The 12220-nt window shown below is 44.5% G+C and overlaps 1 protein-coding gene and 1 long non-coding RNA gene across 31 annotated transcripts in view; one reads left to right on the top strand and one right to left on the bottom strand.

Moving 5' to 3' along the window:
• Positions 1–274: 274 nt before the first annotated feature.
• On the top strand, positions 275–10882 carry LOC119473470. Its single transcript, XR_005202689.1, has 2 exons — positions 275–1478; positions 2039–10882. It is a non-coding gene; the product is annotated as an uncharacterized LOC119473470 (long non-coding RNA).
• Positions 9761–12220, bottom strand: part of ABLIM1 (actin binding LIM protein 1) — a 344682-nt gene continuing 342222 nt past the window's right edge. For 21 of the 30 annotated variants that reach the window (XM_017543845.2, XM_017543842.2, XM_017543843.2 and 18 more), the window contains one exon: positions 9761–11272. In XM_017543845.2, coding sequence (XP_017399334.1) covers positions 11159–11272 — 114 coding nt within the window. In that variant the 3' untranslated portion in view covers positions 9761–11158. The remainder of the gene's footprint in view (positions 11273–12220) is intronic. The other 9 variants (XM_037743984.1, XM_037743981.1, XM_017543822.2 and 6 more) reach the window with 1 other exon arrangement.

Below are 12220 nucleotides of genomic sequence, written 5' to 3'. Positions count from 1 at the left end.
GAAACCAATGAGAATGAAGACACAACGTACCAGGATCTCTGGAACACATTTAAAGCGGTGTCTAGAGGGAAATCTAGTGATTAATAATCAAATTTACTTCATACTTCAAAGGAACAACCTAATTTGGGCAGTGTTTTACAAAATTAATTTTTTAATTGACAAATAGTTGCATATCTTTATGATACACAATATGATGTTTTAAAATGTGTACATGTGGAATGGCTAAATCAAGCTAATTGATACATGCATTACCTCACATAGCACTTTTTGTTGGACAAGAACTTAAAATCTACTCTCATAGTAATTTTCAAGTATATAATATATTGTTATTAACTGTAGTCCCCATGTTATACAAGAGATCTCTTGAACTTATTCCTCCTACCTAACCTCCTAGTTAAGATTTCATCTTGATTGTTTTATTTTCAACTTTTATTTTAGACACAAGGGCACGTGCAGATTCGTTACATGGGAATATTGTGTGATGCTAAGGTTTAGAGTATAGATCCCATTACCCAGGTGATGAACGTAGTAACCGATAGGTAGTTTTTTAACCCACCTCCCCAACCTTCTTAGAGTCCACATACTTATGTCCATATGTGCTCAAAGTTTAGTTCCCACTTAGAAGTGAGAACATGCAGTATTTGGTTTTCTGCTCCTGTGTTAACTTGCTTAGGATGCTGGCCTCCAGCTCCATCCACGTTGCTGTAAACCATACGGTGTCATACTTTTTATGGTTTCATAGTATTCTATGGTGCATATGGACCAGTTTCTTGATCCAATCTACCATTGCTGGGTTGATTCCCTGTCTTTGCTATTGTGAACGGCACAGTGATGCACATTTCATGCATGTGTCGTTTGGTAGAATTACATCTGCAAAGACCCTTATTCCAAACAAATATTCCAAAGATCCTTTATTCCAAATACAGCCACATTCTGAGGTTTGAGGTAGACATCTTTTGGGAGACACTATTTCGACCCACTGCATATGCAGATATGTAAAGGCTCAAAACTAAAAACAGCCACTTTCTATAAAAGAAGAGTTTGAAATCAGAATTCCTGCTTGCTTGCTCTTAATCTCCCTCCAGCCATACCCTGGGGACAGTTACTAAGTTTCCCTGGAGTGACTGTCTCCACAGGAAACTTAAGACCAGCACTTATTCACCCTCCTAACAAACAATAGAATGAAGAGAATGAGAGTACATTGAAAAGGAAGGAAGTTGGTATAATAATAATATTTCTAGGCCATTTTTTCAATATTCAGAGGTTTTTCAAGGTTGTGAGGGGAGAAAGGGATAATATGATGCAGGAGGATTGCTTTTCCTTTAAGCTGTGGTGCACCTGATTCTCTCATCTCATACTGTTGCATTTTACAAGAGATAATCTCCTTGCAAATAAGGTGACACTTGAGCAGATTGCGGTGGAATCTCCCCGGGGGCATTCAGAGGGCTGAAGCCTTGCCAAGCTGAAGGAAGATGCGGGTGATTTCCCATGGAGGTTTCAGTGAGGGCAGGTTTCCCAGGCCTTGTTTGACTGTGGTCTGGTAAATTAGGGCAACGGTGACTGACAAATCCTGGCAATGGATGCTTGATTCATTCACAGACCAGCTCTGCCATTGACCTGAGACCCCAGGATGTGGGGAAGGGTTCCCAAACTTGGCTGACCATCAGAATTATCTGGAGGCTTTTATATTTTGTTGTAAGATTCAACTTCACAGCTCCGAACCCAGATCTACCAAATCAAAGCCTCTTTGTGGACTGAAGCCTGAGCTTTGGAGTTAAACGTGGGTCCAGATCTTAGCTCTTCCTCCACGTCTCCCTTTGAGCTAGGACAAGCCAGGCTAGCTCTCATCTGTGTATGGAGAGGAGCAATATCCATCCCAGTGGCTTGTGAGGATTATAGGTCACGCGTGTGCAAGTGGAAGCCATTTGATTGAAAAAATGATTAATAAATCCGAGCAATTTACTTACCCTGTGTTGTCTGAAGCACTTTGTTTTTATGTAAAAGAGGGACGTAATAATTTTTTCTTTTTTTTCAACAGGAGAAGCCAGCTGACCCTTGCTCTTATCTGATGGGATTGTAACTGGCACCAACATTTTCTAGCTTTTCATTAAGAAGCTATGTTTTAAGACAATAGCAGGAACGAAAGAACCTATTCTTTCTGTGCCAGCATCCGTCCAGCTTAGAACAAAATGTTATTCATGGCCAGGCTCCACCTTGCTGAGAAAGCCTGGTATTTGTCTTTGCAGACAGTCCTTTTGACATCCTTAGAAGGCCTCGTGGAGACCCCAGAGAGCTGTAACTACCTTAGGAGGAAGGTGACACTTGGACTTGATGGGGGGGGCTGCCCACCCGTCAGCGGGCCTCTCCCAGTCTTGGTCTGCCCTTCCCAGATTCAACAAAATAATCTGCCTAGAGTGTTTAGCCCAGCACCTGGCACTTGGAGGCCTGCAAAGAATGTTCATGGCTGCTGCCATCAGACCACACTGTTCTTAGCATCTGGACTCAGATACCCGGGCGTCTGAATCTGGCTAGCTCTGGGGCTAGAAGCTGCTGAGGCTCTGCCCTGCCTCCAGCCCCTTCGGGATATTCTGGGAGGGACCGCAGCTAACATATGCTAGGGGCAAAGCAGGAACAGCCTCTGCTCTGAAGGGGAGGCTTCCCAAGCCAACTTTTTTTCTTTTTATCTGATGGGAAGGGCTGAGTTAAGAGCCAGCAGCAGGGGACAGCACAAATAAATACAGAAAACCCTCTCCAGGAGCTGCGATTGTGCTCAGCTCAATGGCAAGCCCTGGAGAGCTGCTTATCCAGTGGAGATTGGAAAGTAAAATAAATGTGGTCCTACTACCCACCCTTCCGCAGACCCGACTCGCTAAGGCCTATCCCTGAGCTCTGCCGGAGTCGAAGGGACGTGTGTGTTCAGAGTCCTGGTCTCCTGTGGGGAAGAAGGTGCAGAAGCGGGTTCTTAGGGCTGAGATTCCCTGAAGCTTTGGGTGCTATTCTCCCACCCACCCTGGCTTTCTAAGACGCTGCCAGCTCCAAGTCCCCGTCCTTCCCAGGGCTTTCCCGCCCACAGTGGGCCACCTCCAGCAGGGTGGGGCTGACAGAAACACCTCAGCAATGAGCTGGGGGGAGAGTAGCCTTCTTCCAGCAATGGGCAAGAGGGCTGGGGAGGACTGGTGGCTTTCTCCCGCTGAGGAAATATCCCCCAAGACTCTCAGGACCAGCAGCTCAGCTTTTACAGCCTTTGGTTCCTTTGAAGTGAGTCAAACCATTGAAAAGATCTTTCTGGAACAAACACCACCTTTCATGGGAACAAGTCTTAGCTCTTCCGCAGGGAGTGTTTCTAAGCATCCCTGGAGGAGGCTACAACAATCCTCCTCACCCAGGAAACCCTCAGAGCAGCTAAGCCCCAACCTGGCACCTTTGGATGCTTCATTTGAGGAGTCTGCCATGCTGGATGGCCACAGTGCATGGGGACACCCGTGACCCTCTCTGCATAATACTTGCCCATTAGCAGAGTTTAGGACTGGAGAGACCGGAGTTTGAATCCCAGCCCCACCACTCAGAGACAGTCTCTCTGGGTCTATTTGGAAGCAACCTAAGGAATATATGAAAGAAACCACAAAACATGCTTAGTTCAGGGCTGGGCAAACAGAACATGACAGGAGAGCTACTTCATTAATAAAAGCCATTTAAAATGCTCATTGTTGTATTACGCAGGCTCTTGTTCTGCAGAAATTCTCATAATAATCTTTTAGGGTAGGTATCATTATTATTCCTCTTTTCTGGACATGGAAGTTGAGGCTTAAGGAAGTTAAACAAACTATTAGTCACACAGATAGCTACTGGTGGGGCTGGGACTCAAACCCAGGCAGCCTGATGCTATACCCTGCACTCGGCTCTGAGTAATACTTCTGGTTATTACTACACTAATTAGCACATCTTCAGGGATCTCTATCTTAGACTATGCTTGGGTGGAGACCGTGCTGTTATTGAAGTATATAAAAGAGGTTGTGGGCTTACTTTAATCCTGGAGTATTTATATAAAGACTAGAAGGAGAATCCATGAGGAAGGCCCTGTGAACACAAACAAAATGACTAAAGGGAGGGGTAAAAAGCCCAGAATGAAAACGAAATCATTCTCAAATGATTATTTAAAATAATACTAGTCCTTATTCTACCACCTAAGCACTCAGGTGCTATAACTTGGCAACAGTCTTCTGATGGATATTATTATTTTGTCCATTCTGCAGATGAACAAACTGAGGCTGAAGAGAGGTTAATGGGCTTCAAGACGCATAGCTGGTGAGTAGCCCCCAAACTGTTCATAAATACGCCTTGCTGGTAGTGTTGCGGCTCGTGGCCAGACTGAAGGGTGCTGGTCAGTCTCATACTAAGAACCCACTTGGGGCAGTGCACTCTGAGAGATTGAGAATGTGGCACACAGTCCCTGTGCTAAGACAGTCACAAGGAGTGGGATGTGGAGGATAACAGTGTGGGGTCTGAAGAGGGCAGACCTGGACAGTTCTAGCTCTGCTGCTCACTGGCTGAGTGACTGGGCATGCTTGATTAGATTCTGAGCTTTGGTTTCCTACCAGTATAGTGGAGCTACAACTGTCTACTTTGAAAGGCTGTCATGAGCAATACAGTCATGCAAAGCTAGGGTGCCTGGCACTCAGCACAGAGATCTCACTATAGTTCAGCTGAAGAGCAGAAACCTATGCAGCTAGCACTACGGGGCAATGCTTGCTAAGTACTGACCTTGAGGTTCCACTAGAGGCATGCAAAGAATTACACACAGGTTGCGCTGGGCCCATTAAGACGGGCTCCTAGAAAGGGTGGGAACTTGGGCTCGTCTTTAATTTGGAACAAATGGAGCCCATGGGAAATTCACATGGGTAACTCCAAAGAGCTGATGGGTAACTATTTTTAAAGAGTCAACGTTGGCCATTAATTCCTTTCCCCAGGGTCAGGTCCTCTGTGCTCCGCCACTTCCTTGAAGCATCGTACAGAAGAAATGCCTTTGATAAAGCTGCCTGGCAGAGAGCAAGCATGGTATGTTTTGGGAGCTTGCAGTGGTTTGGCGAGATCTGAAGGCAGGGCACTGGGGGAGAGGCAGCTGAGCAGTGGGTGGGGCAAGATCCTTTCACTCCCAGCAAAGGCGGCGTGAGATTCACTGACTAAAGTCTAGCAACTGAAGTGAGGCAGGGGTCAACTTCCATTGAAGAGGTGGCCACCAGAGCCAAATGCCACAGAGAGTTCTTAAGGACTGGAGATGACCCCTAGCTTTGGTAATTATGGACCACAGCGGGGACGCCCTCCCACGGTGAGAAGAACACAGACCTTGAGCTGAGGTCTCTTGACCTGTTTTCCATGGTGGTGAACTAAACATGACTACCGTCTTGAAAATGACCTGTATCCTACTTCCAGGGGAGGGTCATGTGAATACCAGTGCGACTGGGTCCTGGACAGGCTCAGCAGGCACAGAGCAGAAGGCAGGCTGTGGTTGGAGCAGGCCAACTTGGACATAGATCCTTGTATCTTCTGGCAACCCTAAAATCTTGGCAGTGAAGGTAACAACAAAGTTAGCATCCACGATTTCTTCATGTAAAGTTTGATAATGCAGAGGATGCCCAAAATTGGAAGGATGCTTTTCTCCTACTGCATTCTAGCTTCCTACTAAAAAATGGCCCACTCATAGTGGCTCAGAGCTTCAAACCTCCTCAAATCCCCAGCTCTGTCCAAATGATGGGACTACACCTGCTGTGTCACAAATCAAATCAAGCATCCATGACACAGCACAGTGCAACGTCTCTACTAACAATTTCTTTCCTTTAGTCAGCTTGGTCAATGTGGTCTGGGCTGTTGGATGCACAGTCCTGGAATAGCCTGCTGTTATCTGTTGCATTTTCCCACCTGCACGATAAAAATGCATTCCTCCAGCTTTGGGTTCATTCTGATTTTGTTTGGTTATTGGAAGTTGTGTTGGTGCTTTCTAAAATGAGATCAACCTTCAAAGGGAACCAGAGAAGGCGAAATGAAACAGGAATGGAGGCGTGTACGAATAAAGCACACAACTTTATTCACGAAGTTGTGAGTATGACAGTGATGCAGAGTATATGACAAAGGAGTGCAGTGAGTGCTGCTTGCAACAGGAGCGGGGAGCAGGTCAGGGTCACAGGCACAGCAGCGTGGAGCTGGCAGGGCCACCTTCTCCTCTGCACACAAGCACGTGGCACTCAGCGCGCCAACACACACCTGCTCAGTTTCATGGGGAACACAACACAGCTTTTCAAAAGGAATTCTTCTAAATATTTGCTTTCATATTTCTGAAAGGGGAGGGAGGGCAGAAGAACTATATGCCTTCCAACATTTGAAAATATTCCATAAACCCAACTTAAAAATGAAAGAGCCCAGAGAGCTTCAATGCAGAGCTGTCGGCAACTCACAGGAACCACACACATCATTGGACAAGTCTGTACATAAAACCCCAAAAGAACATCAGTTTTGCGGACAATGGTTTCCTCTGCTGTAAAGAAACATATGCATATATGATCAGAAAGCAGCTCACATCTTTCTGAAAGTCAAAGTCTACACGATTGTCTCTGTCCACCTTTGGTCACTAAGGTCAGGAAGTGACTCATGGGAACTGGACTCTTTGGAGAAACACTTTTGGGAAGAATTTTATTGAATAACAACTGCCACTCAATTATACTAAGCTTCAGAAATTGTTGGATTTGTTTAATTTTGCTGTGTACATATTCATTGCTTAGAAAGTTTCTTTCAGCTTAAACTGACCATTTCCCCCTTTCTTTTTGAGTTTTCCATGATTAAACTTGCCCAAATAAAAACCTAACAATCCATATGCAAAGTGTATCTGTCACCACCTCCCACTGCTTCCTGGGCAGCAAACAGAAAAAAAAACAGTGATTTTTTTTTTCTTTTTTGTATTTTAAAAATGCCAAAGTGAAGGTTTCTCTTTCTCCTATCACGACATAGTTGAATAGTTCCCTTAAAGTACATCATTGCTATAAGCTGGTATCACTGCAAATCTCAAGTCCCAAATAATCTCTTTTTCTGGATAGAAAGTTCTTCAAAAGGGAGCACAAAAGAGCAAGCTTTGGGGCATACTGACAAACACTTCATTGGTTAGAAGAGAGTAATTTTAAAAATCAAATAAAATCGAGGCTGGCATAAGGACTACAGATGAAATAGCTACCAGAAACACAGAAGGGGTGATTAATAACTGAGACTGCTTCAGAGGACACAGGAGGTTGATGAGACAGTCCATTTTCCTTCCACCATCTTCCGTGACAGTCAGGAAAAGGGTTCTGTGAGCACCCAACCTGGTGTGGCCACCTGTCCCTTTGATACATGGGAGGATGCCAAGACCAAGTTAGCTTTAAATGGTTTTTAGAAAGACTTACCTAGTCAAAAGTGGTTAATTTGAATTTTTCAAACTTGCAAAAGCATACATATTTGATATAATCATCTGAGAAGCAATTCTAGAAAAAAAGTTTGCTTCGATGTCTAAATAAATCCAGTGAAAGTTTTAGAAACATTACCAGCTAGACATCTCCGAGTTAGAGTTGACTGATAGACCAGATTGGGATGGAGAGGGTGAGAACTGAAAACGAACTGCTCCAGCCTCTGCCTCAGAAGAGGAAACTCAGCTTGGAGATGACAGAATTGGGTAGTGGAGTAGATGCTAGAGCCCATGACAGATAGAAAACTACCCCCATTAAAAAAAACTCATTAACTCTAGTTGATCTCTTTGAGGTTTTGAAGAATAGGCAGTTTATGTGAAGTTACTGAAGAAGTCATATTAAGAACGTTTCATAACTAACCCCAAACCAAAATGTCGATGCATAGCTAGCTGTGCAAGTTTCCAAAGGCTCTTCCTATCTCCTAATAAGTCATACAGAAAGACTACACGATAACCTGGGTTTTCTTGAAGAAACTTTTTAAGACCAACTGATTTTCATATCATCATAGAGGCCTCTTTTACTTCATGCCATCAGTATGCACATAAGAGTCCCAAGGAAGTCAAATGTTCCAAAATGTAGCCCTTTACATATGCACCAGGGAAGCCTGCCATATATATAATTCCCCTCCTAGGGTGAACAAGCTCCATTAGTTTGAGTGCGTTAATAACTGGAATTTTCATGTGTAGTACAGGGTGGGGTGAAAGCAGACAATACCCACCTCGTGTGCTGTGACCTGGAAGGACACTTTGAGGACAAGCATGCTGAGCCCAGTTTAACCAAATGGATAGGCGTTACAGCCCACATAATTCGCTCTGGCAGTTAGCAGGAAACAGGCTGCTCCATGACCCATCCCTCCAGCTAGAGCCTTCTGCTGGGAAATGGAGTAGGGGCCCCACTCCACATTACGGTTTCCAATGACCTTCCCCAGAGCAGAGCACTACTCTGCTTGCACACAGGCAGCTACTGGTGCTTTTTGGCAATGCATTTCTGCAAGGTGCAGTTTAAATGAACTCATATAGTATTTGACATAGAAAGGAACTTTTCTCAAGTTAGATGCAGAACTGAGTTTAAAAGATACAAGGAAAGCAGGGTTTCATTAGTGGGAGCTGACTTAGGGTTCAGTTCTTTACCACTGCAATCTTAGGCAGGCCCCTAAACTCCTAGTCTTTACAAAATAAGGGGGTTGTCCCGGTTTTCAGTCTAATGTCCCCATTCTATGACAGACCCGTATCTTCCTTATGAAGACCAAGGAAGAGGAATTTTAGCAAAACTACCTGATTATGCCCATGTTTCCCAAATACCTTAATTTTTCTTATATTGACATTTGATCTGCACGTGTGTGGGTGATAATTCATTAATCAATGTAAAACATGGGGGCCCTTTATTAGCTCCATAATGAAAAATAATCTCTCCACCAGCCAAGTGCTGGGACCCACGTGGCCACTGTTGTTACTGACAGGCAAGGAAACATGAAATGCATCATCCTCTCTGTGCCCACGCTTTCCCAAGTAAAGCAGGGACGAGCACACCCAGGCACTGTGCCACGGCTGCCAGTGCAGGAGGGCATGGAAAAAGAGGATGAGAGAGATGGGACAGAAAAAGCATGGAATAAGCAAAAGGCCACTGAGACACCAAAGGCTAAACTGCAAACTTCTGCCTGCCTTCCAACCAAACAAGAGCTGGTCTCATCTGCTCATGGCCACCCTGTCAGAGCCATTTGCTAAATATGTTAGTAGGTCCAACACACACACACACACACACACACACACACACACACACACACACGAGAACAGTCCTCAAATATTCAGTGCCTAGCACTGAAAGGCTAGGACAATTTAGATTCCTTCAGTAAGAGCACAGGAGGATGCTACAAAACAGTGACAGTGTTCATTCCAGCCCCCAAACGATGGCAGTGAGCCACATATCAGAGGCTGCAACACAGACTCAGAAACTATCCTACTTGCTCCTTTACCACTGGTGTCAGAGAGATAGCTTGTAAGCCTAATACTTGGTGCCAGCAGGAAGGACTTCAGAGCTTTTGTTCTCACCGGCATATGAAGGCAAATTCAAATGCTTTCTTCTTGGGCTTTAAAACAGAGCTTAAATTCTTAAGCAGAGCCCCAAAGCACTATAATAAATATGACTTAACCTCCTGGGTGTGGAGTTACACACACTCTCCCTCATCTAATTCACGTAGGGAATCATGATGTGGTTTTGTTTGCACACATGTGTTGGTGAAATCCTAGGCTTAAATTTGAATCTAGCATTGCAGAGTCTGAGGTGCTCTCGCGAGATGCTCTGACCTCCATATCCCGCCTCATCCTTCCTCGATCCTGTTATGAGCTACATCAGCACCAACACCTTTCCATGAAGGAAGTGATGCTGGGGGCGCAGTTTAGCCTCACTCTTGATCTTGAGTCACATACACTTGGTGAAAATGTCTTTAGAAGCTGCAACACCGTGGGACAAACATTCAAGTAGAAATTAAAAAGCACATGCAGACTCACAAAATTACTCTGAGTGAGTGAAACCAACATGCACACACACACGCATGAAGTCAACAGAGCTAGGGAAGAAAAAAGCTGAAAAGGCCAAATTAAATCTGTTTAAGCAAGTCTACTTTGGAGCTGCAGAGATTTAAAAGAGAAAAACATGTCTTTCCTTAGCCTATTACTGAAAGAAACCTTAAAAACCAACAGCATGGGCTTGATCTGATTCATAGGATGCCAGAGAGACAGCAGAGGACAATGGTGGAAGGGCTGGAGTCAGTAGGACATGGGACTTTTTTTTTTTTTTTTGCCAAGAGTGATATGGCCTCTGGGCAAAATCACCTAATGGCATGCCACTGCGCCAATCTGTAGGCAATTTGTTTTTCCTTTCCTTGCAAAAGTGGAGCTCAAGACAGCTCCTGTCCTCGGCGGAAACCAGAAACCAGGCTTGCTATGGGAAGCAGAAAGAGTTAAGAGAAGGTTCCCTTTCATTCCTGTTCCTTCTCTTTTGCTTTTGAACAGTTTTTTAATATACTAATAGCTAAGTCATTTGCCAACCAGGTCCCGGCAAACGGTAGAGAACAAGGAGCTTGTTAAGAATTAATTTTGCTGTTATTCACCCCATTCAAACAGAGCTGCCCTGTTCCCTGACCTGCCCTGTTCACCTGCCAGAGCGCAGGTGAAGCAACATGACGCCAGTCAAGAAAGGTGGCTATGAAATCACTGCTGCCACATGGACAGACCCCTCACTCTTCCTTCTTAGCCACAGCGCTACACAATAAATATATTTATACTTTGAAATTGTGACAACCGATTTTTCCCATGTGGCATCCTAAGGGCACTTGCTGGCTCTTATCCGTACAGTCAGCACTACTGTTGGAGAACAGGTAGAGGAAAACAAAAGAAAACAATGCAGCTCCTGTTGTGTACATAAGGTCATGTGAAAAGGTCACATGTGGGCACTACTCTGTGTTTCGGAACACAGAAGTTTCTACCCCATGCTTCTTGGCAAGTATTACTCTTGGCTGTTCTGATGTTGGACTCATGGGTGTTTTAACCAGACTTTCTCTTTTTGGTATTGCTGAGCGATGATAGTTTGCAAATTCTCCAATTGAGTTTGGGCCTCAATATGACATCCTCTGGGGTACTGCCACGGTTAGGTCAGTCCTTTAGAGTTGGAACTTAGAAGAGTTTTGCTTTTTTCTTCATGTCGTTGCGTCTCCAAAGAGGTAACTTGTCAAACTCCTGTATGGACATTCCAAAGATTTCCCGAAACACTTCAGGGGCTAAGTGGCGCTGAGAAGAGGAAAAAAAAGAGCAGCTGTCAGTCCTGATGGCCACACGAATGGCCTTGGGAGTTGCTCTATAGTTTATATGAAGAGTCATTCTGATAAACAAGGCAGGAAGATGGAAGGAGCCTATCTCTGATGCTTGTGACGTCAGTATTCCTCACCCGGTCAGGCCAGGTGAGGAGCCCTTCCCATCAGATAAAAGGGCTGGCAGAGTGTCAGTGGGGATTATAATAATAACACTGATTGGTGATGGGACACAGAGATGATTTATGACGTTAGAGACAACTCCACTCCAGGTCCTCGGAATGTTGAAAAGGTACAGGGAAAATGGACTATCACAATAGAAAGCCAAAGAAAATGACCTCCAGCGTGGTCCCTGGGGAGTCCCGGGGCTTCCTCCTGGCTAAGGAATAGGAGGTAAGGTAGATGCCTGTTCTACTGAGAAGACTTCCCATCTGTCATCCCCCTTAGAAAGTTCCCCCAAGATCCTGGAGCCTTTATTCTCTGTGCCAGCCTAACCTTTATGCCAAGGTACTGCCTTTTGTCAGGAAAAAGTAATCATTCCTTCTGAGACTGGCAGCCAACGTTTTTCTTAATTAAAATCATTGGGATGGAAAATTATAATACAAAGATTAGTATTCCATGTCTAAGGAGATCTTGGGTATGTGTACCCAGATAACCCTTCAACAAGGAATGTGGAAACAGACAAGAAAGAAACTTGTCCAGTATAAATCTCTCTTCTGAGAGCCTTTCCTGCTCCCACAGGCTCCCATGAACTTAACCCCAACTTAGGGAAGATAAGGATCTGAGAATATCTCAAGAGAAATCGAGATTCCCATTCTGTATCACTAGCCGTAATTATAGCAACATGAAGCTTCAAAGAAAATGACTGTGGTCATTCTGTGTCTCCTGGGTCATTCTTCTTTTTTCTTTTCCTTTTTTTTTTTTTTTT

The sequence above is a fragment of the Cebus imitator genome, unplaced genomic scaffold (genome assembly GCF_001604975.1).
Source record: "Cebus imitator isolate Cc_AM_T3 unplaced genomic scaffold, Cebus_imitator-1.0 Scaffold161, whole genome shotgun sequence".
Lineage (NCBI taxonomy): Eukaryota > Metazoa > Chordata > Mammalia > Primates > Cebidae > Cebus > Cebus imitator.
The sequence above is the reverse complement of the archived record's forward strand: the minus strand, read 5'-3'. Positions and strand labels throughout refer to the sequence as shown.